At 43.9% G+C, this 25,549-nt stretch overlaps 1 protein-coding gene across 3 annotated transcripts; it reads right to left on the bottom strand.

The window, feature by feature from the left end:
- Positions 1–357: 357 nt before the first annotated feature.
- On the bottom strand, positions 358–25,337 carry LOC134494130 (centrosomal protein of 290 kDa-like). Of its 3 annotated transcripts, none has more exons than XM_063299095.1 (7): positions 24,985–25,337; positions 22,672–22,837; positions 7,005–7,091; positions 5,606–5,696; positions 3,872–4,031; positions 1,595–1,692; positions 358–626 (listed from the first exon to the last, which is right to left on the bottom strand). In XM_063299095.1, the coding sequence occupies exons 1-7, from the start codon at positions 24,992–24,994 to the stop codon at positions 465–467; spliced, it is 774 nt and encodes a 257-aa protein (XP_063155165.1). In that variant the 5' UTR covers positions 24,995–25,337; the 3' UTR covers positions 358–464. The 3 variants fall into 3 exon arrangements, with proteins under 3 accessions (XP_063155165.1, XP_063155164.1, XP_063155167.1); XM_063299094.1 differs by having other exon boundaries at positions 22,672–22,814; XM_063299097.1 differs by lacking the exon at positions 7,005–7,091 and having other exon boundaries at positions 22,672–22,814.
- Positions 25,338–25,549: the final 212 nt, after the last annotated feature.

Raw genomic sequence — 25,549 nt, 5'->3', positions numbered from 1 at the left:
GTCCAAACCTGAACAAATATGAGCAATTTTATAGGCAAAATATTTAGCAAATATATCATGGTGGCCTACAGATAAATCATCATGCTCATCTTTTCCCAGCAGGAGGTAAGCCACTTTAATAGTTTAAGACATGTTATATAGCTGTTTTCCCTAATTTTTTTCTCACAATAACTCTGTAAGGGAAGATGGGCTGAGAATATAGCCCAAAGTTATTGTTTTAACACTGACTCTCTGGACATAACACACACTCACTTTCAGAACAGGTTCCATACAATGTAAGAAGTAATGAAATTACCTTGAAATAATTTAAAATAAAGGAAGAATAAACACTGTATACAAATTATGCAAAATTAAAAATAGGTCAAAGTCATGATTTTATTGCACAAATTAAGAAGTTACTCTGTTGAGAGTTGATTTTTCTGAGTACACTCAGTATACTTTAATAAGAATCTTGATTGAGCATGTTACTTCCATAAAGTTGCACGATGATTTCCAGCTGTCAACGGTGATGTAAAAGTGACTCCATAAGTGGAACTTAACTGTTTCAAACATTTTTCATAGTGAGTATTCAGCTTTATGGCTTCTTGTAGAGCATATTTTAAATCTTCTATTTCATCAAAAAAATCCTGAAAAGTTATATCACAAAACATTTTACTTAAATTGTACTTCCCAATTAGATACTGTATCTCAAACTTTGTTCCTTGCTACAAAAAACAAACTCCTCCCCCCATGCTTAAAAATAATCACAAGATTTGCAAATAGAAGAAGAATAAATTATAACTGATTTCCATTAGTTTCCATCTTAGGTTCTAACAGACCCAGGGTTATTTTGTCAATTCTGATACATATTTTGCTAATAAACATCAGGGAAAAAAATGTTATCAAATCCTACATCTGTAATAATGAATCAAGAAGATTCCTGTCATAGCACCAAATCCTTAATTATAGAATTCAATGTTTTGTTATTTTTATAAATTGTACATATGCTGAATAAAATCAGTTAAAATAATGAATTCAACAGCCCATATTTCTAAGGTTCCAAATTTAATCCAAAAAATAAAGATAATTGAGATAAAACAAATTTCCTTTCTACAGATAAAGATATTGTCCAAATCAAATACTATATATTAGCTCTCAACAGATATATTACAATCTCAAAATAACAAGGAAGAGAAATTATTTGAAAATAGTAATTGATTGTACATGGGGGGATTAATATATATGGGACTTCTTTATTACCCATCCTCATATTATAATCTACAGCTTGATTTCATCCTGTATCACAACCTGTACCTACAAGTTTTCAAAGAATTGTCTTAAATCCGCAGAACAATAAATTCAACTGAAGACTGTATCTCCAACCCAAAGATACACACACAGACAGGCAGACAGCATTATACATTCTGAAATAAGCCCCTGCTTGGAAGGGGGAGCATAACTTAATCCATCTGTATCCACTGATCAGCAGAGCCAAAGCTTCTGGCATGCTACCACAATGTAACAATACATAAAACTTTATCTCCCACAGCAAACTTTTTCCACTTGCAATTGGGAGCTTTCTCTACATTACCTTAACATAAAAAAAAGTAACTACCTTATCTAATGCAGCAAGCTCATTTTTTAACATTCTTCTTTCTCTGGACAGCGTTTCATTTTCCATCTTCAGTCGCTGTGTCTCAAAAAGCAGCTGGTCTATAGTACAGTAAATAATCTCTTTAAAGTCACTAAAAGATAAAAATTATGTTCCTATTCTTTTTTAACTGTACTTTAGAATTGTTTTCACTTTGGTAAAATCGGGTTTTCACATTAAAAAATGTCAGTTTTAAGTCCTGAGAATACTGTATTTCAATTTCAGCTTGTCTTCTTACGTTCTGATTCTATTTGCTGAAGAGTCAAAGTATCTCACAGAGAATTAAGTATAATGTGACAGTCAAAGGAAATGCAGCTGAGAAAAGAGAACTTCTCAAGGCTCTGGAAGCCTGAGATCTGCAAACACTGTCACAAAGCAGTTTGGATGTAAGAATTCAGTCTTGGGGAAAGAAGAAAATGTTTCCCGTGCTAGCTGGGGAATTCTAGGAGTTGAAGTCCACACATCTTAAAGTTGCTAAGGTTGAGAAACACTGTGTTATGGTGTCTAGTAGTGGTTAAGCCACCAGGCTAGAAACCAGGAGACTGTAAGTTCTAGTCCTGCTTTAGGCCCAAAGCCAGCTGGGTGACCCTGGGACAGTCCCCCTCTCTGTTCTATGGACTTCTGGTCCAAGCTCAGAAAAAGTCTTTGGTGCACAGGGCAAGGAACTACCTATAGCAGCTAAAACCAGTTTATATTATGCAAGGGCCAGAGAAGTAGTACAGAAAAAATATGGTAAAAAAAATTATTTGCACAAGCCGAAGGATCAGTTTGAAAGAAGAAAATGATGTCACTAAGCGATAGCACTTACAATCTACTCAAATTAGCACAGAGGATATGGAGCAGACTATAATTTAAAAAACTATTCATTATTGCCACATAATGACAGCACTTCCTACAAGGAGGTAGAATAACATATCCTCTCCTCTATTTTACCCTCACTTGGATTCTATAAGATAGGTTAGATTGGGGGCCAGAAACAAAGCCAGTGAGCTTTATGGCAAGTGAAGGTCTCTGTTTCCTGGTCCTGGTCTGAAACTAAACAGTACACATCATCAACTCTCCTTAACAACAGCAAGCTTTCAATCACTGTAAGTGTGATTTTCTAAATAAAGGAGAATATGCAAAACATAATTATGGTACTGCTTCATTAAGCCATGTTTGTGTCTTAATACAAAGTGCTTTTAATTGCTAAGTCTTTTTGGAGTGGGAGGTTAATTATGTGCACTTCAAATGCAAGAGAGATCCAGTATTGAGACTACAATTTCAATTAAGACACAAATGTATTACTTTTGGCTAAGGGGCTACACATGGACCACCAAGGAATCAGGTGCAACCCCTTAGGTCCTCTGGATTCTGCTGCCTTGCCACTTCCTTTCTAAGAGAATACATTATCTCTCCCTCTGTACAGTGTGTGTGTAAATGTATGGGTGAAATGTGTGTGAAATTGATCACTTGAAGTGTGCCTATATACTAAAATTTAATAGTGAAACAATTTAATTAAAGGTATTATTAATAAAGTATTCCTTAATTTAATATTTTTTGTTCTCCTGCTTTTTAAACCTTTTAAGAGTCCTGGCCCTCTTTAGCAGCCATTTCAGAACATGGTAGTTTGAATTAGACATAACAAGTCTGGGTTTGAAATGAAAATAATTAGGTATGAACCTCAGGATCACATAGTACCTTTATCAGCTCATGGACAAGACTGGAAATTTTCCATTTCCTATTTTTCATTTGAATAAAGGAAATTTTCTTTTGAGGAAACCATACTTAAAAATCTCTCTACAGCCTGGCACAGCAAAATTAGAATGTTGTGTCATCTTTTGGTTGTTTCTTCCTTCTCACTGTGAGCTGGTATAAATTTCCCCCAGCTTAGCAGCACAGAAGAGAATTGGGAAGAGTTCGTGGAATCAATTTCTGCTCACTCAGCCCCAATAATCTGACCTGAGAAAGCATCAGAATGGGGTGGGGCAAAATCAAAGCAGGAGTCTGTTTCTAGGACTCTAGGATTGTGCCCATTATAATCAAATGACCGATTCATCCTATTTTGAAGATCATATTTATAAATAAACAATATTTTTCATAAACCAAAGTTTCCATATTCAGATAAGAGAGAAAACTACACTGTGTTGCAAACATTTAGAAACTTCTAATCTCCATTCAGTCACAGATGAGGATATGTCAAACCATAACACATGAGATCAAGAGCCAATGAAGCAAATGTATGACAACAAAGAATTTTACCTAAATATTTGCAGGAACAGCTTCCCTTCTTTTTGCACAAACATTTGTCAGATGACATTTTTCTCTGAATTGAAACAGATTTGTCCCTTTTTTTATATTCCAAGGCTTTTATCTTTTGATCTGCTAATTGAAGTTGGTGTTCCAGATCATTAATTTTAACCTGTGATAAATAGTTGAACAATTTTAAAGAACAAGAAAATTAACACTTTCTTAAACATACTTGGAAAGGGCAATTGGGGCACCAATTCAGAATTACTTTTTAAAAATCTGTATCAGAGATTAGCAATAAAAATATGATTGAAAGCGTCATTGTCCCGTCTAAAGACAGCATGGTAAACGCCACTAACATATTTTTGCAAAATGCCATGTATTATAAAATATTCATCTATCAAAAAGTTATTTCATGGAAGCGATTTGAAATTATGCAAGGAACGCCTCAACAAATACTACACTTTATGAATAATATAACTGTGGCCATCTCGTACAAATTTAGAATAAATGGCAAATGCTATCATAGGTTACATCAACCATCTATATGGCAGGAACACATATAACACCAATCTAACAAATGAAGAAACAGCCTTATATGCCAAAGTATAGGGAGTTGATGCAGATCAATAGGCAGATAGACTGACAAATCAATTTTTAAGCCTATCTACTGAAGTCAGTTAGGTTTGGTTATGATTAGCTTAAGATCCACTTTTGATTATGTGCCATCAAGTTGGTGTTGACTCTTAGCTACCACAAAGAGGGATTTTCTTCATGACTATCTGTCCTCACGTGATCTTTCAGGTCTTCCAGTAGTGTAAGACCCACTGCCTGACTTCAAAAGATCTCTAAATCAGCTTCTACTGGTGGAAGACCTAGGGCCTTTCCTCACTACTGAGTTGACATACTATCTACCCATCCTTTAGTCACCAGGAAACTACACCTTCATGAAACTGCCATCCCCATTGTAGGAATCTATCCTGCCTATTACTTCTGTTTCAAGTGATTGCCATCACATGACTTTTTTCCACAATTAGCAACAAAGCATACCAGACTCCCTGAAGCTGTCCTTGAACAGTATTAGAATAAATGAGAAAATACTACTTTACAGTACAATATAGCTAAGGATGACTTAAGGCTGCCTCACTCAAGGGCTGGGTATGAGATTAAGGCATGACAATAAGGCAGAAAAAAGATGTGAAAAGCATATTTGTCCTGCAGTTAGGTTCAAGGGGGAAAGGCCTTTCAAATATATTCAAAAGATCTGCTTGCAAAACCTGGTTTCTCTATCTTAACTGCCTGACTTCCTTACTTCCTAGCAGCTTGAAGCAGATGACAACACTTAACAATAAGACACACATCATAAAAACAAAAGGCCAAATTAAATTATCCTACATCTGTTCAATCCAATCTATTGTGTTAACTTTAAAAAAGAAAAGTTTATCCCTCTTCTGGCAGTATATGAAAGAATTGAGAAATAATTCCTTGAATGCCATAAACATGGATTGTCTGTACATAAACACCCTATGACACTGTCATTTAACTTTAATAGCAGTGATGGAGAGAGAGAGATTTAACAATTTCTTATTATAATAAAACAGCAACTGAATGACAGACCAGCAAATGTATCTTGCAATGTGCTTATGAAACATTAAAGAAATACAGTACTACTTATATTCTAGTAGATCCCAAACACATTTCATTTTTTTTAGTTTATGTCAAAATGGTCAAATGATTAAAGCTTACAGATAGCATTGCAACTGTTTCATTTTGTCTTTGGTTTGTTTTGACTTCTTTATTATACCTTTTCTTCAGTTCATTATACATCTGAAGTACTCTGGAAAAGTAAATGTAAAAGAATCATTAGTCTTCCAAATATGAATACCTATACAAAAACGTGTTCAAACTGAAAAGAATGGAAGTTATCTAACAGCAGTGCTTAGTGCAGTGTTTCCCAACCTTGGCCATTTCCAGGTATGTGGACTTCAGGTCCAAGAATTCTCATCAGTAGCCATGCTGGTTGTGGAATTCCAGGATCTGAAGTCCACACACCTGAAAATGGCCAAGTTTTGGAAAAACAAGCTCAGTGGATTCCATATAGTTTTGTAAAGAACGGGATTTTGTTTTTATTTTAGAATTACAATACTGTATGTGAATATGAAGTGTAATGTGGTGGATGATTGAGAGCTTTTCCATACTACAACTTTAAGCTGCTTATCTTCTGTGCAGTGTAAACCAGCAGGAAATTCCCAGATTTCAGCCCCTTACTCTGTTTTAGTCACAGTGATGGCCTGGTGTTCTGCCCAGACTCTGCTCATCACAGCCTCCAACTGGTAGATGTTCCTGCTTCAGTGCCTCTCCCACCCATGCAATAACTGAAAGCCCAATCACTTTCCTATATATGAGTGGGTCTTTGAAGACTTGGTATCATCCTCCTCCAATATCAGTAATTTCTACTGGACAAGTGACCACACCTTGGCTGTTTCCAATTAGCAGAGGGCCTGTGTAGGATCCCCCATTGTGGACTCTCTCGTGCTTGACATCTCGTGCTATATCCTTCAGCACCTTTTCCTTCAGTGGATGGCTACATGTCCATTATTTTCTTTTCCTCTCATGCTCACTGCATGGAGTGGGGATACAATGAGCATTTCATTGGCCTACTGGTGTCCCATCAGGAAAAATAAAAAATCATGCATCTGCTGCGGTCCACCGGTCCAGCAATGGAGCAATGAAATATCAAGGGGGGTTTCTTTAAAAGTGAGCATTTTACCAGTCTACCAGTAAAACATTATTTTTTTAACTGTGTGGTTGACTCCCCTTTAGAAGCTTTCTATCTGTCATGTCTGGTTAAAAGAAAAATACCCCTCAGATGTAACTTTCTTTCTGTCATCTGTAGTAGAAGGGGGAACTAGCAGAACATTTTTTTACAGGTAAAAAAAAAGAATAGTGGACCTTAGCAAACGGTTCAACACTGAGCAGAAAGTAATACAAAGATGGATCCATACATTTATGGATAATGGTTGTGTGTCATTAAAGGCTTACTGGTCGGGAACAGGTACTTCTGTTTGCAGACAGTGTTGTGTTGTTGGCCAAGACCCCAAATTATTTGCCAAGGTATTTGTTTGACTAATGTTATAAAACTCACCTGGCATGTTCCTTTACTACTTCATGTTCCTTGTGATGAACCCCGTCACCTCTATGGTATAACTGAACTTCTGTTTGAACTTGCACACTAAATTAAACAGCCAATTAATTAAAAGCTCTTTCTTCAGATTAAATATTACTAAGTTAATGATATTTTCTTCAGCAAAGGATCGTTACCTTGTCGTGGTGCTGGAGCTTGAGCACCTCAATGATGCCATGAGCTAAACCGTGAAGGGCCACCCAAGACGGGAAGGTCATGACAGAGAGGTCAGACTAAATGTGATCCCTGGGGAAGGTAATGGCAACCCACCTCAGTATTCTTGCCGTGAAAACTAAATGGATCAGTACAACCAGAGATATGTCGGTATACCATCGGAAGATGAGACCCCCAGGTCGGAAGATGGTCAAAATGCTACTGGGGAGGAACAGAGGATGAGCTCAACTAGCCCCAGACGTGATGACGCAGCTAGCTCAAAGCCGAAAGGACGGCTAGCGGCCGACGGTGCTGGTGGTGAACGGTGAATCCGATGTTCTAAGGATCAACACACCATCGGAGCCTGGAATGTAAGATCTATGAGCCAGGGCAAATTGGATGTGGTTATTGGTGAGATGTCAAGATTAAAGATAGACATTCTGGGCGTCAGTGAACTGAAATGGACTGGAATGGGCCACTTCACATCAAATGACCATCAGATCTACTACTGCGGACAAGAGGACCACAGAGGAAATGGAGTAGCCTTCATAATTAATAGTAAAGTGGCTAAAGCAGTGCTTGGATACAACCCAAAAAACGACAGAATGATCTCAATTCGAATTCAGGGCAAGCCATCTAACATCACAGTGATCCAAATATACGCCCCAACCACAAATGCTGAAGAAGCTGAAGTAGAGCAGTTCTATGAGGATCTGCAGCACCTACTGGACAACACACCTAAAAGAGATGTTATTTTCATCACAGGAGACTGGAATGCTAAGGTGGGCAGTCAAATGACACCTCGAATTACAGGTAAGTATGGCCTGGGAGAACAAAACGAAGCAGGACACAGGCTGATAGAATTTTGCCAAGACAATTCACTCTGCATAACAAACACTCTCTTCCAACAACCTAAGAGACGGCTTTATACATGGACTTCACCAGATGGACAACACCGAAATCGGATTGACTACATCCTTTGCAGCCAAAGGTGGCGGACATCTGTACAGTCGGTAAAAACAAGGCCTGGAGCTGACTGTAGTTCAGATCACGAACTTCTTCTTGCACAATTTAGGATCAGACTAAAGAGATTAGGGAAGACCCACAGATCAGCTAGATATGAGCTCACTAATATTCCTAAGGAATATGCAGTGGAGGTGAAGAATCGATTTAAGGGACTGGACTTAGTAGATAGGGTCCCGGAAGAACTCTGGACAGAAGTTGGCAGCATTGTTCAGGAGGCGGCAACAAAATACATCCCAAAGAAAGAGAAAACCAAGAAGGCAAAATGGCTGTCTGCTGAGACACTAGAAGTAGCCCAAGAAAGAAGGAAAGCAAAAGGCAACAGTGATAGGGGGAGATATGCCCAATTAAATGCAAAATTCCAGAGGTTAGCCAGAAGAGATAAGGAATTATTTTTAAACAAGCAATGCGCGGAAGTGGAAGAAGACAATAGAATAGGAAGGACAAGAGACCTCTTCCAGAAAATTAGAAACATTGGAGGTAAATTCCAGGCAAAAATGGGTATGATCAAAAACAAAGATGGCAAGGACCTAACAGAAGAAGAAGAGATCAAGAAAAGGTGGCAAGAATATACAGAAAACCTGTATAGGAAGGATAACAATATCGGGGATAGCTTTGACGGTGTGGTCGGTGAGCTAGAGCCAGACATCCTGAAGAGTGAGGTTGAGTGGGCCTTAAGAAGCATTGCTAATAACAAGGCAGCAGGAGACGACGGCATCCCAGCTGAACTGTTCAAAATCTTGCAAGATGATGCTGTCAAGGTAATGCATGCTATATGCCAGCAAATTTGGAAAACACAAGAATGGCCATCAGACTGGAAAAAATCAACTTATATCCCCATACCAAAAAAGGGAAACACTAAAGAATGTTCAAACTATCGAACAGTGGCACTCATTTCACATGCCAGTAAGGTAATGCTCAAGATCCTGCAAGGTAGACTTCAGCAGTTCATGGAGCGAGAATTGCCAGATGTACAAGCTGGGTTTAGAAAAGGCAGAGGAACTAGAGACCAAATTGCCAATATCCGCTGGATAATGGAAAAAGCCAGGGAGTTTCAGAAAAACATCTATTTCTGTTTTATTGACTATTCTAAAGCCTTTGACTGTGTGGACCAGAACAAATTGTGGCAAGTTCTTAGTGGTATGGGGATACCAAGTCATCTTGTATGCCTCCTGAAGAATCTGTATAACGACCAAGTAGCAACAGTAAGAACAGACCACGGAACAACAGACTGGTTTAAGATTGGGAAAGGAGTACGGCAGGGCTGTATACTCTCACCCTACCTATTCAACTTGTATGCAGAACACATCATGCGACAAGCTGGCCTTGAGGAATCCAAGGCTGGAGTTAAAATCTCTGGAAGAAACATTAACAATCTCAGATATGCAGATGATACCACTTTGATGGCTGAAAGTGAAGAGGAACTGAGGAGCCTTATGATGAAGGTGAAAGAAGAAAGTGCAAAAGCTGGTTTGCAGCTAAACCTCAAAAAAACCAAGATTATGGCAACCAGCTTGATTGATAACTGGCAAATAGAGGGAGAAAATGTAGAAGCAGTGAAAGACTTTGTATTCCTAGGTGCAAAGATTACTGCAGATGCTGACTGCAGTCAGGAAATCAGAAGACGCTTAATCCTTGGAAGAAGAGCAATGACAAATCTCGATAAAATAGTTAAGAGCAGAGACATCACACTGACAACAAAGGCCCGCATAGTTAAAGCAATGGTGTTCCCTGTAGTAACATATGTGTAATGATTGCCTAAACCCAAATACTCAGTCTCACAAGCTCGGGCTTGAAGATAACTGATTTATTAAAGGAATAGTATGCAAATACAGAGAAAGCTGAGAATGAGCAAAAGCGCGCCAAATACAAACTTAAAAGCCTTGCTTGTGGGCAGGTCCCGCCCGGTCGCCCGTCAGGACGCTCCCCCTCCCAGGTGCTGAATGCCGTTAGATGCGCCTGGGAAAGTAACCTTGAACAGAAGCGCAAACCCAAACATGCATTCCAAGCCCTCAAAACAAGGGAGGGCAACAGAATGGAAAAACCCCGGGTGAAGGGATACGGAACAGAGAATGACATGTGAAACGTTACAATGTTAACCAGACATTAGAATGTGAACATGACATATTGCCCCCCCAAAAGAAATTAGGGAGCCGGTTTGTCAGGATAGGCAGAGTGAAATTGGGCTACGAGACGAGGAGAATGCACGTCTGGAGCAGCAACCCATTCAGGATGAGGGAAATGTTTCCAGCGGACGAGGTATTGTAGAGTAGAGCGCTGGCGTCTGGAATCGAGAATAGATGCCACCTCGAAGTGTTGCTGGTTGTCGATCATGAGGGGAGGTGGAGGAGTGGGTTGTGGATGCCAACGGTCCGATGACAGGCAGGGTTTGAGTAAGCTGCAATGGAAAACAGGATGTAAACGTTTAAGGTTGTGAGGTAAATCGAGTTTAAACGTAACAGGGTTGAGCTGAGCAACAATTGAAAAAGGACCGACAAATTTAGGACCAAGTTTCTTAGAGGGTTGTGGGGACTTGATAAACTTAGTTGATAAGTAGACTTTATCCCCGACTGCAAAGGATGGTTCTGGGGAACGCTTTGCATCAGCATGGCGTTTATAGGCAGCTTGGGCATGTTGGAGGGCAAGTAGAATATTAGACCATGAGTCCTTGAGAGAGTCCGCCCAGCCAGCGAGGGTGGCTGGGAGCGGTTGAGGATGAGGAAGTTCAGGAATGGGAACAAATTCGCGTCCAAAAACTGTTTTAAAGGGAACTTGACCAGTGGTTTGATGAATGGAATTGTTGTAAGCGACCTCAGCAAACGGGAGTAGATCGACCCAGTTGTCTTGCTGGTAGTTAACAAAAGCTCTGAGGTATTGCTCTAAGGTAGAATTAACAGCCTCTGTAGATCCGTCCGTTTCTGGATGCCAAGCAGTAGAAAGTGATTGTTTCGTACCCAGAAGTTTCAAAAATGCGCGCCAAAATTGTGACGTAAATTGTGTGCCCCTGTCACTCACCAAACGGGCGGGGATACCGTGGAGACGGTACACGTGGATGAGGAAGAGGCGTGCCAGCTGTTGCGCGGTAGGGATAGAAGCGCAGGGGATAAAGTGGGCTTGTTTGGAGAAAAAGTCTTTGACGACCCAAATGACAGTTTTGCGTTGACTAGGGGGTAGATCAACGATAAAATCCATGGAGATATCCTGCCAAGGGACCGACGGAGTGGCTACGGGTTGAAGGAGACCCTGGGGTTTGCCCGGTTTGCGCTTTATCGCCGCACATACAGGGCACGCAGTGACATATTCTTTTAAGTCTTTGAGTAAAGTTGGCCACCAGAATTGCCGGCGAACGAGGTGCAAAGTTTTCACGTAGCCGAAATGCCCAGCTAGCTTGTCATCGTGGCAGCGTTGGAGTATGGTTTTCCGCATAGCTGCGGGTACATAGAGACGATCGTTGCGCCAGGCAAGATCATCGGTGAAAGTTAACATGTGTCGGTTGGCTTGCAACCAAGTATCCGTTTTAAGGTGGGAGAGCAACTGTTGTTGCAAATCGGAGGGAATTGACAAGGGAGGTGAGCTGCTGGAAGGCGGAGCGGCTGGAGGCGGAGTCGATTGTGCTCGAGTCTGGCTGCGAGTCACTGCTGCCAGACTTAATTGTTTGTCGGTCCAGACGGTGCCTTGGACCGTTGGCCCTGGGCCATCATCTTGGGGTCTGCGCGAGAGTGCATCAGCCAAAAAGTTTTTCTTGCCTGGTATAAATTTAAGAGTGAAGTCAAAGCGGCTGAAGAACTCAGCCCAGCGCAGCTGTTTGGGACTGAGTTTTCGGCTGGTGCTTAGAGCTTCTAGGTTTTTATGGTCAGTCCAGACTTCAAAAGGGTTGGAAGTACCTTCCAATAGGTGTCGCCACGTCTCTAAAGCCGTTTTCACAGCAAAAGCCTCCTTTTCCCAAACGTGCCAACGTCTCTCTGTTTCAGTGAATTTGCGAGAGAGGTAGGCACAGGGTTTTAAAGCGCCAGATTGGTCAGATTGTAACAAAATTGCGCCTATGGAAAAATCCGAAGCATCGACTTGTACAACGAAGGGTTGAGAGGGGTTTGGATGCTGTAAAATTGGTTCGGTGGTAAAAAGTTGTTTGAGCGTTTGGAACGCTTGCTGACAGGCTGGAGTCCATTTAAGGAGCGCGCCTGGGTTCTTCGAACGTCGCGTATCCCCCTGTCCTTTGGTTTTTAACAGTTCAGTAAGGGGGAGGGCGATTTCTGCAAAATTTTGGGCGAATGCCCGATAGAAATTAGAGAATCCAAGGAAACTTTGTAATTGTCTCCTGGTACGGGGAGGCTCCCATGCTACAATAGCTTCTACTTTTGCAGGGTCCATTTCAATGCCCTGAGCTGAAATTCGGTAGCCTAGGTAATCAATTTGCGATTGATGAAACGCACATTTTGACAGTTTTGCGTACAACTCTGCTTTTTCCAATTTAGCCAGTACCTGACGCACCAAGTGGATATGTTCTGACATGGTTTCAGTATAAATCAATACATCATCCAAATATACTAGTACCCCCTTAAATAGGTGGTCATGCAAGACCTCATTGATTAACTGCATAAAAACCCCGGGTGCCCCAGATAAACCGAATGGTAAAACTTTATATTGGAAAGCCCCAAGAGGACAGTTGAACGCTGTTTTCCACTCATCCCCCTCTCTTATGCGAATGCGAAAGTAAGCTTCTCTCAAATCCAGTTTTGAGAAAATTTTACCTCTGGCCAGATGTGATAACATATCTTTGATCAGGGGCAAAGGATATTTATTTAATATTGAGACCGCATTGAGCCCGCGGAAATCGGTACAAAGCCTTAATGACCCATCCTTTTTTGGCCTGAATAGGACAGGAGCTCCTACCGGGGAATTAGCAGGCTCAATGAAACCCCTAGCCAGATTTTTGTCAATGAACTCCCTTAGCGTGGTAAGCTCTTTGGGAGACATGGGGTATATTTTTGGGTGAGGCAATTTTACATTTGGTAAAAACTCAATGGCACAGTCCGTTTTTCGGTGGGGTGGCAAGCGATCTGCTTCCTTTTCCCCAAATACTTCAGCAAAATCTTGGTACTGATTGGGTAGCCCCTCAAGAGGTTGAAGCGTTTGTACAGTGGTATACGCTACCCCTCCACCCTCCATGTCCTCCAATAGGTCCTTTTCGGGTACTTTGTAAAATCCATCCGCAAACGTCACAGTTCTATGCAGCCAGTTGATGAAAGGGTTTTGTTGCACAAACCAAGGCATCCCCAAAATTACCAGAGGGCCCCCCACTGGAGCTACCACAAATGGCAGCTTTTCCTGATGGGAGCCCATCTGCAAGGCGACCAGTCCCGTGGAAAGATTAACTGCTTTCCCTCCCGCCATAGTTCCATCCAACTGGGTGAAAATCATGGGTCTTGGCAAAGGGAACATGGGCAGTTCTAGAGCCGCTACGACATCAGGGTGCATTAGAGAACGGGAGCAACCCGAGTCTAGCATGGCCCACACTTCCACCGTTTTGGTTTGTGAGCCCAGCTTAAGTTTAACAGTCAGTGTGGGAAAGTTTCCACTCACCGAATCATGGTTACGCCCGGTTTCTTCCACCTGCCCTAGGGCGCCCTTCAGGGCAGGTGGTAGGCTTTTCCCGCCGGCTGCTCGAATTGCAACTCTTCCTCCTCTTCTCCGAAGGGTAGGTCGGGGGGGTCCAGTTCCGCGAGGGCTGCCTTCAGTTTTCGCGGTGGAGCAGGAGCAGGCGTCTTTATCGCGGGTTTCGTCTGTCGTTCCTCTGGACGGCGTCTCGGGCACGACGTGGCTCGATGCCCTTCTTTTCCACATCGGAGGCACTGACCCTTGGAGAACCGTTGCTCCCTCTCTTCTTCCCAGGTTTTCGGTTTGGGGCGGCTGGCAAGTCCCGATGCGCGCGCTCCTCTAGCGAGACGTGTTTGTCTAAGCTCTTTGGTATGGGCATAGGTTCGTAGGGCATTTTCTGCGCTTCCCGCCAACTGAATCCACCCATATAGCGTTTTGGGATCATCTCTGCCCAGAGCCCATCGAAGGATTTCGGGTTCAAGCCCCTGCTTGAACAATTCGATGATTGTTGGCTCAGACCAGTCTTCCACTTTTCCTGCCAAGGCTTTAAACTCCAACGCATATTTGGCAACTGAGAGGGACCCTTGGTAAAGTTTCCGCAGGTCATTTTTAGCCGTTTCTTGAGCTAGGGGGTCTTCGAAATGCTCTTTAAGTGCCCACAAAAATTCATCGAAGTCCTCTAACTCAGTTGCCTCAGCTTGGCATAGTTGCACATACCAATCCGCTGCCCTTCCTCTCAGCTTGTTGGCAATGAAATTGACCTTGCCGTGTTCAGACCGAAAGTTCCGACCCCAATCTTCCATATAATGCTTGGCATTCGTAATAAAGAAGGAGAGCGTTGCGGGATCCCCATCAAACTTCACTCCAAATGGTGGGAAGGTTCTTGCCGGCTCAGCTGGCTGTGGCGGTGCCGCGAATGACAGCGTACGCCGAGCCCCCACAAGTGGTCGATCCCTAGGAGGTCTTGCCTCTCGCTCTCCCCTTTGATGGGCTGATCGAGTCTTACTTCTCCCCCGGGTCGACAGGGTGCTGTGCCTGGGGTACTGTGACGGCTCTTCCTCCCAATCCTCCGGGGTGGGCTCTGCCTCTCTGGGCTGATCCTCTCTGGGTAGATCCTTGAGGATCGTTACTATTAAATCCATTTTATCTTCCAATGCCCTCATACGGGCCGGAGTGACCGGCTCCTCCGGGGGTTGGTTGGTTATCACCACCTTCGGTGACAGAGGGACTTCGTGCTCCCAGGCCAATTGGGGAGACCCCCTCCCCGTGGTTCTTTCCATAACAGATCTCTGTTCACTCCTGAGACTCTCCTGTATGGATGTCAACAGCTCGTCCAATTGGGTATCTCGCAACTCCCGACGTGCTGCTCTTTGCGCTCTCGAGGTTAGCGCTGGCCGGCTTTTGACCACCTCCCGCTCTTCTTCGCCTCCCTCACTTACGCGAAGTTGAGGTTCTGTCATCGCTAGCGTTCCCTCTTATCCAAGGATTGGATGGGGCCAGCGGAAAATGGAAAAAATGATTCTCAGCTTTATGTAATGATTGCCTAAACCCAAATACTCAGTCTCACAAGCTCGGGCTTGAAGATAACTGATTTATTAAAGGAATAGTATGCAAATACAGAGAAAGCTGAGAATGAGCAAAAGCGCGCCAAATACAAACTTAAAAGCCTTGCTTGTGGGCAGGTCCCGCCCGGTCGCCCGTCAGGACGCTCCCCCTCCCAGGTGCTGAATGCCGTTAGATGCGCCTGGGAAAGTAACCTTGAACAGAAGCGCAAACCCAAACATGCATTCCAAGCCCTCAAAACAAGGGAGGGCAACAGAATGGAAAAACCCCGGGTGAAGGGATACGGAACAGAGAATGACATGTGAAACGTTACAATGTTAACCAGACATTAGAATGTGAACATGACATATTGCCCCCCCAAAAGAAATTAGGGAGCCGGTTTGTCAGGATAGGCAGAGTGAAATTGGGCTACGAGACGAGGAGAATGCACGTCTGGAGCAGCAACCCATTCAGGATGAGGGAAATGTTTCCAGCGGACGAGGTATTGTAGAGTAGAGCGCTGGCGTCTGGAATCGAGAATAGATGCCACCTCGAAGTGTTGCTGGTTGTCGATCATGAGGGGAGGTGGAGGAGTGGGTTGTGGATGCCAACGGTCCGATGACAGGCAGGGTTTGAGTAAGCTGCAATGGAAAACAGGATGTAAACGTTTAAGGTTGTGAGGTAAATCGAGTTTAAACGTAACAGGGTTGAGCTGAGCAACAATTGAAAAAGGACCGACAAATTTAGGACCAAGTTTCTTAGAGGGTTGTGGGGACTTGATAAACTTAGTTGATAAGTAGACTTTATCCCCGACTGCAAAGGATGGTTCTGGGGAACGCTTTGCATCAGCATGGCGTTTATAGGCAGCTTGGGCATGTTGGAGGGCAAGTAGAATATTAGACCATGAGTCCTTGAGAGAGTCCGCCCAGCCAGCGAGGGTGGCTGGGAGCGGTTGAGGATGAGGAAGTTCAGGAATGGGAACAAATTCGCGTCCAAAAACTGTTTTAAAGGGAACTTGACCAGTGGTTTGATGAATGGAATTGTTGTAAGCGACCTCAGCAAACGGGAGTAGATCGACCCAGTTGTCTTGCTGGTAGTTAACAAAAGCTCTGAGGTATTGCTCTAAGGTAGAATTAACAGCCTCTGTAGATCCGTCCGTTTCTGGATGCCAAGCAGTAGAAAGTGATTGTTTCGTACCCAGAAGTTTCAAAAATGCGCGCCAAAATTGTGACGTAAATTGTGTGCCCCTGTCACTCACCAAACGGGCGGGGATACCGTGGAGACGGTACACGTGGATGAGGAAGAGGCGTGCCAGCTGTTGCGCGGTAGGGATAGAAGCGCAGGGGATAAAGTGGGCTTGTTTGGAGAAAAAGTCTTTGACGACCCAAATGACAGTTTTGCGTTGACTAGGGGGTAGATCAACGATAAAATCCATGGAGATATCCTGCCAAGGGACCGACGGAGTGGCTACGGGTTGAAGGAGACCCTGGGGTTTGCCCGGTTTGCGCTTTATCGCCGCACATACAGGGCACGCAGTGACATATTCTTTTAAGTCTTTGAGTAAAGTTGGCCACCAGAATTGCCGGCGAACGAGGTGCAAAGTTTTCACGTAGCCGAAATGCCCAGCTAGCTTGTCATCGTGGCAGCGTTGGAGTATGGTTTTCCGCATAGCTGCGGGTACATAGAGACGATCGTTGCGCCAGGCAAGATCATCGGTGAAAGTTAACATGTGTCGGTTGGCTTGCAACCAAGTATCCGTTTTAAGGTGGGAGAGCAACTGTTGTTGCAAATCGGAGGGAATTGACAAGGGAGGTGAGCTGCTGGAAGGCGGAGCGGCTGGAGGCGGAGTCGATTGTGCTCGAGTCTGGCTGCGAGTCACTGCTGCCAGACTTAATTGTTTGTCGGTCCAGACGGTGCCTTGGACCGTTGGCCCTGGGCCATCATCTTGGGGTCTGCGCGAGAGTGCATCAGCCAAAAAGTTTTTCTTGCCTGGTATAAATTTAAGAGTGAAGTCAAAGCGGCTGAAGAACTCAGCCCAGCGCAGCTGTTTGGGACTGAGTTTTCGGCTGGTGCTTAGAGCTTCTAGGTTTTTATGGTCAGTCCAGACTTCAAAAGGGTTGGAAGTACCTTCCAATAGGTGTCGCCACGTCTCTAAAGCCGTTTTCACAGCAAAAGCCTCCTTTTCCCAAACGTGCCAACGTCTCTCTGTTTCAGTGAATTTGCGAGAGAGGTAGGCACAGGGTTTTAAAGCGCCAGATTGGTCAGATTGTAACAAAATTGCGCCTATGGAAAAATCCGAAGCATCGACTTGTACAACGAAGGGTTGAGAGGGGTTTGGATGCTGTAAAATTGGTTCGGTGGTAAAAAGTTGTTTGAGCGTTTGGAACGCTTGCTGACAGGCTGGAGTCCATTTAAGGAGCGCGCCTGGGTTCTTCGAACGTCGCGTATCCCCCTGTCCTTTGGTTTTTAACAGTTCAGTAAGGGGGAGGGCGATTTCTGCAAAATTTTGGGCGAATGCCCGATAGAAATTAGAGAATCCAAGGAAACTTTGTAATTGTCTCCTGGTACGGGGAGGCTCCCATGCTACAATAGCTTCTACTTTTGCAGGGTCCATTTCAATGCCCTGAGCTGAAATTCGGTAGCCTAGGTAATCAATTTGCGATTGATGAAACGCACATTTTGACAGTTTTGCGTACAACTCTGCTTTTTCCAATTTAGCCAGTACCTGACGCACCAAGTGGATATGTTCTGACATGGTTTCAGTATAAATCAATACATCATCCAAATATACTAGTACCCCCTTAAATAGGTGGTCATGCAAGACCTCATTGATTAACTGCATAAAAACCCCGGGTGCCCCAGATAAACCGAATGGTAAAACTTTATATTGGAAAGCCCCAAGAGGACAGTTGAACGCTGTTTTCCACTCATCCCCCTCTCTTATGCGAATGCGAAAGTAAGCTTCTCTCAAATCCAGTTTTGAGAAAATTTTACCTCTGGCCAGATGTGATAACATATCTTTGATCAGGGGCAAAGGATATTTATTTAATATTGAGACCGCATTGAGCCCGCGGAAATCGGTACAAAGCCTTAATGACCCATCCTTTTTTGGCCTGAATAGGACAGGAGCTCCTACCGGGGAATTAGCAGGCTCAATGAAACCCCTAGCCAGATTTTTGTCAATGAACTCCCTTAGCGTGGTAAGCTCTTTGGGAGACATGGGGTATATTTTTGGGTGAGGCAATTTTACATTTGGTAAAAACTCAATGGCACAGTCCGTTTTTCGGTGGGGTGGCAAGCGATCTGCTTCCTTTTCCCCAAATACTTCAGCAAAATCTTGGTACTGATTGGGTAGCCCCTCAAGAGGTTGAAGCGTTTGTACAGTGGTATACGCTACCCCTCCACCCTCCATGTCCTCCAATAGGTCCTTTTCGGGTACTTTGTAAAATCCATCCGCAAACGTCACAGTTCTATGCAGCCAGTTGATGAAAGGGTTTTGTTGCACAAACCAAGGCATCCCCAAAATTACCAGAGGGCCCCCCACTGGAGCTACCACAAATGGCAGCTTTTCCTGATGGGAGCCCATCTGCAAGGCGACCAGTCCCGTGGAAAGATTAACTGCTTTCCCTCCCGCCATAGTTCCATCCAACTGGGTGAAAATCATGGGTCTTGGCAAAGGGAACGTGGGCAGTTCTAGAGCCGCTACGACATCAGGGTGCATTAGAGAACGGGAGCAACCCGAGTCTAGCATGGCCCACACTTCCACCGTTTTGGTTTGTGAGCCCAGCTTAAGTTTAACAGTCAGTGTGGGAAAGTTTCCACTCACCGAATCATGGTTACGCCCGGTTTCTTCCACCTGCCCTAGGGCGCCCTTCAGGGCAGGTGGTAGGCTTTTCCCGCCGGCTGCTCGAATTGCAACTCTTCCTCCTCTTCTCCGAAGGGTAGGTCGGGGGGGTCCAGTTCCGCGAGGGCTGCCTTCAGTTTTCGCGGTGGAGCAGGAGCAGGCGTCTTTATCGCGGGTTTCGTCTGTCGTTCCTCTGGACGGCGTCTCGGGCACGACGTGGCTCGATGCCCTTCTTTTCCACATCGGAGGCACTGACCCTTGGAGAACCGTTGCTCCCTCTCTTCTTCCCAGGTTTTCGGTTTGGGGCGGCTGGCAAGTCCCGATGCGCGCGCTCCTCTAGCGAGACGTGTTTGTCTAAGCTCTTTGGTATGGGCATAGGTTCGTAGGGCATTTTCTGCGCTTCCCGCCAACTGAATCCACCCATATAGCGTTTTGGGATCATCTCTGCCCAGAGCCCATCGAAGGATTTCGGGTTCAAGCCCCTGCTTGAACAATTCGATGATTGTTGGCTCAGACCAGTCTTCCACTTTTCCTGCCAAGGCTTTAAACTCCAACGCATATTTGGCAACTGAGAGGGACCCTTGGTAAAGTTTCCGCAGGTCATTTTTAGCCGTTTCTTGAGCTAGGGGGTCTTCGAAATGCTCTTTAAGTGCCCACAAAAATTCATCGAAGTCCTCTAACTCAGTTGCCTCAGCTTGGCATAGTTGCACATACCAATCCGCTGCCCTTCCTCTCAGCTTGTTGGCAATGAAATTGACCTTGCCGTGTTCAGACCGAAAGTTCCGACCCCAATCTTCCATATAATGCTTGGCATTCGTAATAAAGAAGGAGAGCGTTGCGGGATCCCCATCAAACTTCACTCCAAATGGTGGGAAGGTTCTTGCCGGCTCAGCTGGCTGTGGCGGTGCCGCGAATGACAGCGTACGCCGAGCCCCCACAAGTGGTCGATCCCTAGGAGGTCTTGCCTCTCGCTCTCCCCTTTGATGGGCTGATCGAGTCTTACTTCTCCCCCGGGTCGACAGGGTGCTGTGCCTGGGGTACTGTGACGGCTCTTCCTCCCAATCCTCCGGGGTGGGCTCTGCCTCTCTGGGCTGATCCTCTCTGGGTAGATCCTTGAGGATCGTTACTATTAAATCCATTTTATCTTCCAATGCCCTCATACGGGCCGGAGTGACCGGCTCCTCCGGGGGTTGGTTGGTTATCACCACCTTCGGTGACAGAGGGACTTCGTGCTCCCAGGCCAATTGGGGAGACCCCCTCCCCGTGGTTCTTTCCATAACAGATCTCTGTTCACTCCTGAGACTCTCCTGTATGGATGTCAACAGCTCGTCCAATTGGGTATCTCGCAACTCCCGACGTGCTGCTCTTTGCGCTCTCGAGGTTAGCGCTGGCCGGCTTTTGACCACCTCCCGCTCTTCTTCGCCTCCCTCACTTACGCGAAGTTGAGGTTCTGTCATCGCTAGCGTTCCCTCTTATCCAAGGATTGGATGGGGCCAGCGGAAAATGGAAAAAATGATTCTCAGCTTTATGTAATGATTGCCTAAACCCAAATACTCAGTCTCACAAGCTCGGGCTTGAAGATAACTGATTTATTAAAGGAATAGTATGCAAATACAGAGAAAGCTGAGAATGAGCAAAAGCGCGCCAAATACAAACTTAAAAGCCTTGCTTGTGGGCAGGTCCCGCCCGGTCGCCCGTCAGGACGCTCCCCCTCCCAGGTGCTGAATGCCGTTAGATGCGCCTGGGAAAGTAACCTTGAACAGAAGCGCAAACCCAAACATGCATTCCAAGCCCTCAAAACAAGGGAGGGCAACAGAATGGAAAAACCCCGGGTGAAGGGATACGGAACAGAGAATGACATGTGAAACGTTACAATGTTAACCAGACATTAGAATGTGAACATGACAATATGGCTGCGAGAGCTGGACCATAAGGAAGGCTGAGAGAAGGAAGATCGATGCTTTTGAACTGTGGTGTTGGAGGAAAATTCTGAGAGTGCCTTGGACTGCAAGAAGATCCAACCAGTCCATCCTCCAGGAAATAAAGCCAGACTGCTCACTTGAGGGAATGATATTAAAGGCAAAACTGAAATACTTTGGCCACATAATGAGAAGACAGGACACCCTGGAGAAGATGCTGATGCTAGGGAGAGTGGAAGGCAAAAGGAAGAGGGGCCGACCAAGGGCAAGATGGATGGATGATATTCTAGAGGTGACGGACTCGTCCCTGGGGGAGCTGGGGGTGTTGACAACCGACAGGAAGCTCTGGCGTGGGCTGGTCCATGAAGTCACAAAGAGTCGGAAGCGACTAAACGAATAAACAACAACAAATGATATTTTGTCTAACCCTCCTAAAAAATCCAACGAAGTTGAGAAAGAATACAAAAATTGTATTTTTTAATCCCAAAGAAGATAGTGTAAATACCATCCATAGGAAAAAACACATATTCAGAGAAAGAAGACATGGACAGTTACCATGTGATCATAAATTGCAAGGTAGAGTAGAGCCTCTAAGTTAATAAACTCCAGTTGTGTGAGACTACAATTTCATCATGCCTAGGCATCCTATCCCTATGCCTATTCTGCATTAAGGTGATGGGAGTTGTAAAGCAAGACATCTGGCAGACACCCATTTGGGAAGGCTAGTTTAAAACTCTCTATATTCTTGAATTTAAATATTTTATACATTGGTTAAGAAGCCTCTGACAATTATTCAAACTAACCACAAACAATACAGTAACTTCAAATCTCATACTTAAGATGCCCATTTAACTCTGCAAACCCAAGTTCATCTTTCTGGGAGTAAACTTTATTAAATCCAGTAAGATCTATTTATAGGATATAAATAAACTGCCCAGAGTCCCTCTTCTGGGGGAGATGGGCGGTGGCTAAATTTGAGTAATAAATAAAGGATTTCCCACCAAGTCAGCCAGAGAACCTACTTTCATTTGCCTATATGCATTACCCTAAAGTAGACCAAGAATCCATATAGATCCTTTCATTAAAATAAAGAATGTATTAAACCAGTCTTGCAAATACTATACTATGTCCTGATTAAAACAGGCCAAAACTTTTGGGGCTACAACCTGTATAAATATTAATGATTAATGATTAACTGATCTATCAAAAGTTAATAAGTTATATTAAAATATTGTGTTGGAGAATTATACAGATAATATTTATCTTAATTAAGATACTTATCTTAATAAATATTTAATTAACTTTAATCATTATATTGCTATGTAAATTCTTAAAAAGCAATAAACTTGAGGAAAGAAAATATAAAAATGTGTGGATTGGCCTTCAATTTAAACTCATTCATCAATGATTCGATGTAAATTTGAATCCAATATTGCTTTAATCATGAAACTAACAGATGAGAAGCTAAATCTTTACACACATTAGACCACTAATTGAAATCTCAGATTCTTAAGAAGCACATACACAAATAGAATATAGCCAGTCTTACTCTTTCTTTGTGATGCAGGCAGGCAAGCACCTCTTTTGCTCCTGTAGTTTCTCCTGCAACTGTGTTACATTATACTCCAACTGTTTGTTTTTTAGGCGTACATGCCTCAGCTTTTTAAGGAGCAGCTGATTTTCTTGATTGAGCTGGAAAAGTGAGATAATTTTTCCTACATTTAGAAACAAATGCCGGTTAGTTATCTAATGCAATGTAGCAACTTTCATAGTATGAAATATCCCATGTTCATTTTTAAGGCTGCCCTTGTTTCGATGAAATATGTTAAAGAATTGACCTACGCATACCTTTCAAAACTCAAAAAAACCAAATGTCCCTATTTTTAAAAAAGTGAATATTATTTAAAACACTGTAGCCTACAATTGAATGTTTTCCCCCCAACAGGTATCCTTTATTACTAATTCTGACAACTATTAATATATATATTAATCTGATTACTAAAGTGAGAAGCATGTTGCAAGTCATCTGCATATATCTGCCACATATCACAGAAAAATCCGTTTTGTTTCTCACTTTATTCCCACTTTTCAATCAGCACATCATCTGCCACCCACTTCGTTAATTGTACTTCTCTTTTGATCACATTACTTCATCATTGTTTAAAACCTCCTTTAATTTTCAAGCTAAAATAGCCATGCACTATGACAGCTCTTGAAATTCACTTATTTACCTAATCTTTGTTAATTTTAAATTTATTCCACTTTCATTCTCTATTCTTTTCTCATATGATAAAATGTAAACTTCTGTGAGCCCTAGTTTATATGAGCATTCTGAGCTCCCTGGAGCTTGAATGCTATTACGTTTAATTAGCTTTTCTCAGACTAGGGGTGAAAAAAGCATGCATCCCCTTCCAGCCTATCTAACCTTCTACTACACACATCCGCCTGCATCTTATACACATCGTGCCTCTTTTTGTATTGGTTTCTCATTTAGAAATATTCCTGTATCCTAAATAATACATGTGTCCAGGACTTGCACTATCCTTCAGAGAGAAACTTTTATGGGATCAGCTGTGCAGCCATTTAATTTGGGCATGCATGAATTATGGGAGATCTAGGTCCCTCAAAATCTCTATTTTACTACTGCAGGGAACTTCAAGACGAATGTCATTTTACAACATTTTCTAGACTGATTTGCATCATAAGTAATTTTACTAAGAATCAGAATTCTGTCAGGTTCGGGGGAGGGGTTACTATACCAAGGGGGCGCAACCTTTTTGAACTGAGAGCATGTGGCAGGATTTCTCACACAATAACCACCAAGGAGTTTTGCCTATTTACAAGGTATCTACCACAGTGGGCATGGCCAAATACGAAACACCCATTATCTAGATGAATTAAGCACCCAAGATGCACTCCCCTTTTCTCATCCCAATTGGACTTTGGTGTGACTCAAAGGCATCCTTGCAAATATGATGTTGCTGTTGATGCTTTGCTCTGCAGTATGCTGGCTTTCCATGTATTTTTTGGATATTTAAAATAAATCAGATGGGATTGGTAGCCTGTGAGTAACAAAGAGGTATGTTTGGGGCCACACTGATGTCTACAGGCCCTATACTGCCTAGCCCTGAAATGCAAAAATGGTTATACCATGATTTGCCTCCCAAAAATGTCTTTAAAAAGAGAGAGAGAAAGAGAGATGCTTTTTAAACAGCTATTAACATTCACCATTTTTTTTGGAAGGCTGCTGGAGGAGGAGACCAAAGCTACCTTCCTACTGATCACGCAGCTATTCAAAGACACAAGCTCTCCTGATACGGAAAAAAGAAAGCTATACTGCTTTGGTGAAGTATATACTCCAGATTCAACAGGACGTTCCCAGCACGATTTATCATCAGAAAAATTAAAAATACAGTGTCCTTCAAGAGGAAAAAAATCTTTTAATTGCCTCGGAGGGGAAAGGACTTGGCTCTTTGAACAGCAATGCCGTAGGTTTAGCGCTAAAACTGAGCGCGCCTTACGTGGGCTGTAAAGACCGGCTCACAGAACTGCAAGGTAACTGCATGGGAATTTCTGAGACACCGGGAAGCCCCCAGTAGCCAAAGCCAGCCCCCCCTCTCCCCGAAGCAGGTCTCCAGCGCAGCCCGCCCCGAGTGATGCCCTACAAGCATGCTGGCTGGGGAATTCTGGGAGTTGAACTCCGCATGTCTTAGAGTGGCCAAGTTTGGGAAACCCTGCCCTACAGCTCCCGCCATCCCCAACCAACAGGGCTTTGGATTGGAGAATTGGAGAACGGGTGGCGCAGCTGGAGGGAGACCCGGCTGCTTCAAGCTGCCCCAGTAAGTTACTCTTCGCCACTCACTTGGAGGCATCTATGAACTGAGGGCAGCGCCATCCGTTTCCCTTCCACGGCCTCCCACACCGAGTAGAGGCCAAACATGCGGGAGCAGGTTCAAGGGCTGCCCGCGCCCCCTCCAGAAAGCGACACGCCCAGCAAAGAGGAGCCCGCAGAATCAGCTGGGGCCCGGCCGCGGGGTTTCCAAGCGGTCCAATAAGATGCCCAGGCAACGGACAAAAAGCCCCCGCAGGCGTGGCGTCCACTACCCCGCCTGTCCTGAATTCACTAGTTTAAGTGTTTCTTCTTCAAGCTGAGAAAGGAACGATAAATGATAGCTGGGAAGATTCACCACACGGATTAAACTGGCTTTAGTGTTTCCAAATACGGTAGCTCTCTTCCTCGCAGGCGGCTCATGCGCTTTCCGGGGGGGAGTAAATCGACGTTTGTTTACGGAAAGAACTTAGTGACGCCATAATAACGCGACTGTAGGATTAGGTCCCTTTCCAGAACTTCCGCTCCATGGTTCTCATGGTGACGGGACCTTGAATTGGTTGTGTCTCCTGCTCTCTGGGTAGATGGGTGACGTAAC

The sequence above is a fragment of the Candoia aspera genome, chromosome 3, assembly GCF_035149785.1.
Source record: "Candoia aspera isolate rCanAsp1 chromosome 3, rCanAsp1.hap2, whole genome shotgun sequence".
NCBI lineage: Eukaryota > Metazoa > Chordata > Lepidosauria > Squamata > Boidae > Candoia > Candoia aspera.
Note: the sequence above shows the minus strand (reverse complement) of the source record. Positions and strands in the feature narration are given on the sequence as shown.